Source organism: Nestor notabilis, unplaced genomic scaffold (assembly GCF_000696875.1).
Source record: "Nestor notabilis isolate BGI_N333 unplaced genomic scaffold, ASM69687v1 scaffold664, whole genome shotgun sequence".
Taxonomy (NCBI): domain Eukaryota; kingdom Metazoa; phylum Chordata; class Aves; order Psittaciformes; family Psittacidae; genus Nestor; species Nestor notabilis.
In genome coordinates this window covers 59,932-67,747 of record NW_009924990.1, presented here as the reverse complement: position 1 = coordinate 67,747, position 7,816 = coordinate 59,932, and the positions used below count along the sequence as shown (strand labels likewise).

Sequence of the window (7,816 nt, the reverse complement as noted above, 5' to 3'; positions counted from 1 at the left end):
ACCCTTATCAGATATATGTCTAACTAGAATAAAGTCCAGATGGGATGGCTGGAAGCTCAGTAAGAGCTCTACTGTGGGCCAAGGCTAATACATAATGCAAAGTTCTGGCGTTTACCGACACATCGCGTCTTTCCATAAAATACTTATAGAATAGCTAAATGGATGAAAAGCTTTCTCTTTTTTTATCCATTGCCTTTGGTGTTAATTTCTTTTCCTGTTTCTGCTGTCCCCCCCCCCCCCCCCGTTTATGAAGAATAGAAATCTACCAGCTGCTATAGAAAAAACTGAAATGCAGAACGTTCTTTTAAAAGTCTTATTATTTAATCTTCTGTAAGCTGATTCAACAGTAAACCACTATTCTTCTCTGGTATATTCTGTAGGCTTTAAACATAATCATACTTAAAATTATCTTGGTGAGAACAAGGCTTGGAGTTTTGAGGACAGCTTTACAAATTTACATTATTCCTGCTTAAACAATAATTAAGAATGATTTGAATGAAATTTATGATCTTTTAAAAAGCATTATGCAAGACTGATTAATCTTAAAAGATTCCTCTGATGAAAGGGTAATATTGCTAAGATTTCAGTAAACAAAAATGATTTAGCTAACCCTAACATGTGCACCCTTTAACTGTGTAACTCTTTGAATTTATACAATACCTACCATTACGATAAGAACCTCAAAGCCAGCATTGGCCTGATTGAGGTATGAATTTCTCTCTATTAAAACAAAAATCAAACCAAACCAGATTGCTACGAAGATAGCATAATTATGTATTGTTTTTATTTGCTTTAGGGTTGTAGGTATTTATCTATGTATGGGGGATATACCCTGTAAAGCATGTAGGCATGTTAAGGCTTTTTAAAGTCAAGAGGACTGTTTGTGTTAGGAAACATTCTTGTGTCTTTTTATTTTATTTTATTTTTTATTATCCCTGTATATGTATCCATTTAGGAGGAAATGTTAAAAACTTTCCCTTCTAGGCCTTCTGCAAGATTCCTTATTCTTTACATACCATAATAATGAAATACTAGAAGCCCTCATATGCCCCAGATATTTGTGCAATATGGCACCTTAGAATGAATATTCCTCCTGGCAAAAAACCCAAGCAATGCCAAATATCACATTCAGATACACAGGGATGAAAGCTAACATGGAAGTTTGTTATTTACTACTAAAATCAATGAAATAAGATTTTCTTGTTTTAAAATACAGCTTCTTTCTTTGATCAAGAAAATACTCATAGCCATATAGCTTGAATGTAGGTTATAGGTTTGATAAATGGCCACTGTGCTTCAGTGAAGAGTAATTCTTTCTATAAATGAGCAACAACTCCTGATAATGTTTGTGTAAAGTGATTGAAGATAGAGCAAAGTACTGAACAAAAGAATGGTATATGCTGAAGGACTACGAAACCATTTTTCAGTAATAGAATAATAGTATTTGTGTATTTAGGTAGGATGGCAATGAGAGGCATTTGAAATGACATTCATACTGGATGTAAAATAGATCAATTTGATACATACTGTAATAAGATTCTTATGCAGATATACAGATACTCTTTTTCATATAGAATTTTCGTAAGGTTGACTAATAAATAGAAAACCAGAATGTAAATAAATGATGGGGAAAGGATGAAAATAGGATGCCATATGACTCAAAACCAGGCTGAATAGTATTTTATATATTAAGGAAACAAAATTTGTGAATGCTTAGAAGATTAGAATAATCAATATTAAGGAAGACTGTAGAGATCTAGAGGGATATAATGAATGCAGGTAAAGGAGAAGCTTGACAAGAATTTTGGTATTAAGTGTTATCTGTCATAGCAGAAAACACAATTTAACTAATCTTATAGATTTCTGAGAGAAGCTGCAATATGGTTGGACAGAAAAATAGATATTATTAGAGGAAGGACATGATGTATAGCTACAGAAAACAAAACACTGGACAAAACATGAATTGGTGTTTGTTATTGTTGTTTATTCTTTTGTAGTGCAGGAATGATTTCCTGTTACTGTAAAAGATGACACCTCTAAAACTGGTATGAGTAAACACATCTTGGGACTTATTGCCACAAGGTACTGCAAGCCAAGGGCATTTAAGATAGGGTTTAGGTATTTATATGAGTAACAGAGACATTCACAGATGAAAACAATTTCAAAATGAGAAATATATATCAAAGCTGTAGCGCGTAAGTAGACAGGATGTTTCTGTGTGGTGAGGAAGACCTGTCCTTGCCAGGAGTGCTCTGGCCCTGTGAGCTCCCTCAAGGACAAGAGCCTCATCCCACACAGTCAGACCTTGGTGGGTCCAGTACACAGCATGGCTCTGGCATCTTCTGGGGTGTTGCTCAGTGTTGCTATTGCCACATAAGAATATTATGTATTCCATGTAAATGTATGCATACTTACAGGTAATAAGTGGAGGTGTGCATTACTTTATGCATTTTATTTGATGCTTTCATCTCCAGAATGGTACTGAAGAGAATGTCAGGCACAACAAAGAGGTGCTAATTTGCATGTAGTTACGCGCCACTAGCAAAGGCATAAAGCTCTACAGTATTGCAACAAGCGTTATTTAAAGTATATAAATCTACTGTTATTTTTACATTAAATTCTTTTAATTGTAGAACAGGAGAACAATGTAGGAATGCTTATAATATTAAATTGTTTATTGTCCATGATTCCCTATAAAATTCCCTGCAACAGAAATGCCAAATGTGTACCTGATAACCTGCAATTAGTTATTATATGCTGACATTCAGAATTGAATTACCGTGCATAAATATTAATTAAATTTGTTTTAAACATCATTGATTAGACTGCAGTATGGAGCCCTATTATTTCTATCTATCAAGCTTACAAAAATGTGTTTTTATCTTTTGTTCTGGGTCAGGTGTTATCTTATCATGCAACATGCTCGAAGGCAGAAGTTGATAAATTTAAGGTAAGGATTTAAGTTTTTAATTATTTCTGAAAATATAACAGTAAAATAAACTAGATGTAGATTATCTGAGAGAAAAGTTTTCGTCAAAGGCAGAAAATCATAATTAACAATTACTTATGAAGGATGGATTACATGTTAGGCTGTTAGGCACGGAAGGTGGAAAAAGTCTTACAAAGGATAAAGAGCTGCAGTAATGGGTACACAGCAGCAAAATACCATTGTCCCAGCACCAGCTGCTCAACTGCGCATCAGTGTGGGTTTGGTGGCCTTCTCAGCAAGAACCACCACAGGAAAGTCATACCACAGTGGGAGGTGAGGAAGAGACTAGAGGAAATAAGAAGAACTTGAGACTTTACATGCTCATAGTGTGGAAGCTGTCCTGCGTTTGCTAAAAAAGCAGAGCATTCACTATCAAGATTGTGCATAGGCTTAGAAGGCTGGATGTGATGGTGAGAAATCCTCTTCTGACTTCAGTAAGCACCCTGGGCAGAACTGTGAAGTGTTGTGTGCAGAATATAGCATTGCTGGGGACCAATAACAATGTGTTCCCACTGAATCCTGCCTTTCCAAGCGGTAGAGAGTAGGGGAACAGTGACCTTGCTCTTTCACCTCTGCCAGCACTCCAGCACTGCTTTTATGACAGTCTTTGTCCTTTGCTGCATGAGGAAATGCTAGGAAAACTTGGTGTCACTTACCTTGGCTGTGAGGTGTCAGTGTTGTAGAGGGCTCCTCATAGCCATTTGGGAGGCTTTTGTGGTGGGCAGCAGTGTTGCTTTCTTATATGCAAAGTGCCTCGGGGACCAGGAAGGAGATCTGGGCTGTTGTGACCCCACACTGCTGGCATTCCCTGCTGTGGCTCCCCGGCACCTGTATGGCTGAAAAATTAGATGGTTGTTTTGGCATTTGGCTGGCTGGCTGCGATCTTATCTCTGAGGGTGGCTGTAGTCAAATTGGAAAGCCTGGGGTGACATAGCAGAGACTGATAAGGATGAGTTATCTGGGCTGAGGAAGGGCTGGTTAGTTATTAGTTGGTAGATTATTGCCCAAATGATGGCTGTGCCTTAGAACTCTGTATTGATATCTGGTGATAAGGGGGTAATAGTTTCCCTCCATGGTAGTTATTGGTGCAGTTACCTACCCTTTTGTAAGATGACGATTAGATAACTGAATTATTGTTGGAATCATAAATGCTTGAAGATCATTCCAATGCTGTAGCCAGCAGAAAATATTTTTGTGTGCTTAATAAGTTATATTTTATGTTTGGCAAAAAACACTGAACACTGTGTGAGAGGGAGGGCAAAAGAAAGGGTAAAGGACCATATATAATTATTTTTTTAAGGTTGGGGTTTTGTTTATTTTGGGTTTGTTGTTTTCTGGGGGGTTTTGATGTTGTGTTGTTGTTTGGTTTGGTTTGTTGGTTGTTGTGGGTTTTTTTTTTGTTTTGGGTTTTTTGTTTGGTTTTTTTGTTTGTTTTGTTTTTTTGTTTTCTTGGTTTTGGTGTTTTGGTTTGTTGTGGTGTTTTTTGGGGTTTTTTTGGTTGGTTGGTTGGGTGGGGTTTTTTTTGGTTTTTTGTTTTTTACCTTAGAATAAGCACTTGTAATACAGCTTTTATGAGAGTCAGGATTCAACCAATATCTTTCCAGATACCAGAGAGCCATACTTCTTGGTTACTTTCAACCATCGAAAGAGAGTTCTCCATCATGGTCTGCGTAGTTGAAATAAGAGCTTTCTATGTCACTCTTTGGACTTAGATACTAGTGTGACGAGGAGCTATCCTACTTGTTTTTGCAAGTGTTTCCATCAATAGATTTGCCAGTCTCCAAGTAAGGAATGTTTTTTTGTTATTCATTTTCCCTGAAGGCATGTAATTATCTATTTAATGGTTAATGATAAGGTAAAAGGAAATGAAAAGCATTTATTCATTAGTAACTATGATAAAGATTCATAACGAAGATAGCTGGGAAAATGAGGAATATAACCAATCTATGCTTAAACTAAGCTGAGATATTTTTCAAGAAAAATTTTCCCTTTCTTGTGATCCAGTTGTCTCGCTTTCAGTCCTGACAAAATGAGTGCCAGGTAGTCAGTCTTTGTTAGTGCTTTACAGCACTAGTTGTGAACAAAATAAACCCCAACAAAACCACAGGGAGGACCAGCGTGTCTTGTGGGTCTTCGACAGAGAGCTCATCCCCAGAGAGGGCCATCCATCTGTGGGATGAAATTGCTTCTGTCTCTCTGCATTGCAGAGCTCTGGCAGCCAGTCTCCCTGTCGAGGTCTCCTGGGGCATCCTACTCTGAAACCAATGCTCTTCTCTCGGTTTGTTATATTGTTATATTTTGTATAACCCCTTTGTTATATTAGGGTCATCTTCTAGACCTGACTGGCTAATAAACAATTCCTCCCTCTGGGGGGGTTTGAGGCTAAACCTGTCCCCTCTCCTTTTGATGATTTATTGGCAGATGTCAGAGGAAATGTCTGGTACAATTTACCCGATGTTCTGGTTCAGTCAGAATAGTAACAGATTCACATGACAGAAACATCTAAATGAGAGTAATGCCAACCGTTCACTACTGGCTCTTGACTGACATAGGACCTAAAGGTAGTTAATGACTTGGGAGTGACAATACATTTGAGTTGATAACTTTTCAACATACTATCCCAAACATACCATTACTGGACCCCAGCAGCATGGGAATGATCACACATTCTTCCTCCCAGTTCAAGTTGTTTATTTCCATCTCTTTCATCTTATCTCTTTATAATATTAATAAAATGCTTCTTCATTAATTTTTATTTACCTAAGATTGAAAGAGTATTCTGGTGCAAAGTAAAAAAATTACAAGTTTACTTGAAGTTTATTTTTCCTCTGACTTTTAACAGTGAATTATTTTACTGCATTACAGAAAGCAGTACAAGGTTAGTTAAAGTTGATTTTTTTACTTGAAATTTTGTCAATAATTTCCCACTGTTATTGGATGAATTCACACATACACAAATTCACATATATATGTGGTATATTTTTAAGAATTAAATATAATCACTGAGTGAAGGTTCTGAAAATACTGTTGCTACTAATCCTAAGAATTTCTGAAACAAAAAAACCCTTAAGAAATTAAAAACCCCATTTTTCCAGATGCTGGGATGGGAAAAAATGCAGAGCACCAGTGGTTGTGGAGATTAAAAAAGGGAAGTTCACAGTATGGAGCAGTGAAACATAAATGTATGATAATGGACCATGTCATGCAATTGGCCTATTCCATCTCTGATTTCTACAACTGTCTAAAGCCAAAGCAGCAACATAGATTCAAGTTGAACAGTGATTTTGCACCTTTTTTTAAGGGACCCACTTCTGTTGTTACTAGGATATAGCATTCACTGATAAAAATCTGAAAGCTAAGTTTAAAAATGCTTGCATGACTAGAAATCGTTCTATTAGTGAATGGATGGGGGGTTTTAATTAGATAATCCAATTATGTGAATTACTGTAAAAGTTCGTGTCACCAGTCCTTTTGATTATTTGCATTAAAGCTTTTGGGATTCATTAGCACTTAGGGTAGCAGGCACACGTTTCTTGGAAGGCCAGTGCCAGCAGGACTGGTGTGAGGCTCAGACACAGTGTAGGCAGGTGCTGCTCTGCTGACCTGGCTGAGCCACCCACTCGGTCCACTGCCCATGCTCAGGGGAAGTGGGAATGAAAAACTCATGCACTTAACCCAGTAAGCTTGTTTTGGTAGTCAGAGAGGGGGCTTAGTCCTTGAGTCAGACACAAGTGGATCTGCAGAGATCTGGATTCAGAGCCTGAGCAAACTACTTTGCCTCTAGCTGATGATCTGGCTCCAGGGAGGGTAATGTGAGGTTAGCCATTGATTTCAGCAAGATGTTGCTCTCTTCAGCTTTGGCATTTTGTAAAATTGCATAGTAATGTTCCCTCTGCCACCTTCCCTTTATTTAGTCATGGCAGTTAGTCTTCAGTATTGCATTTTCTGATAGAGTAACATCTTTGAAAAAGAAAAATATAATTTTAAGATCCAGTCTTCTTTTTATGCCAGTTTAAAATGTAGGTTAAATGAAACTTGAGTTGTCACACAGTGTAAATTGGGTCCTTTTCTTCCTGAAAAGATTTTAAAATAGAGAAAACGTTAGAAGCTGAATTGATACTTTCAATAACAGGCAATTGAACCAAAATAAATTGTGGGGTGTCTGACATTATTCCTATGTTCAGGATATGCACTGTACTTCCAGGATCTAAGAAGGAGGATGTGGTTTTTGTGAATGATTTATAGGATTAAAACAAGAGAAACAAAACCATACTATCTCTAGTAAATATTGTACTTAGACTTTCTGTTGCCAGATTATTTTACATTTATTTGCTGCTAAATATTTTTCAACTTTTATTATTTAAAATTTTGATTATGGTGGCTTAAAAAAAATTAAATCTGACATACTACTAAGTTCATATAAGCTGCATAATATTTTTAAGGTTTTCTGATACGTGCTGCATTACTGCAATAGGTGAATTTCTGATACCATTGCTCTAGATATAGGGAGAAAAATGAAACTTTACTTCCCATGGGCATTTGCAAGTAAAACAAAAAAAAAATCCATCTTGAGTGCAAACATATCTTTCTTATCTGAGAATGTCTCTTTGAAGCCTTGAGCCTGATTTATCACAATGCTTCTCACTTGCATCTATGTAACTACACTAAATTCAAACTCAGTTTTGGCAAGATAAGCTGAAGTAATGCACCAATGAATCATACATACATCAATATTCAGTTGTGGGGTTTTTTTTAAGTTGGAAATAGGTATGATTTTAAAAACTGTGGCAATGCAGTTCTCTCTTCTATTGTAGACATAAAAGACAG

At 36.7% G+C, this 7,816-nt stretch overlaps 1 protein-coding gene across 1 annotated transcript in view; it reads left to right on the top strand.

Moving 5' to 3' along the window:
• Positions 1–7,816, top strand: part of PDE11A (phosphodiesterase 11A) — a 114,303-nt gene that overhangs the window by 52,683 nt on the left and 53,804 nt on the right. Inside the window, exon 9 of the mRNA XM_010012826.1 lies at positions 2,900–2,950. Coding sequence (XP_010011128.1) covers positions 2,900–2,950 — 51 coding nt within the window. The remainder of the gene's footprint in view (positions 1–2,899; positions 2,951–7,816) is intronic.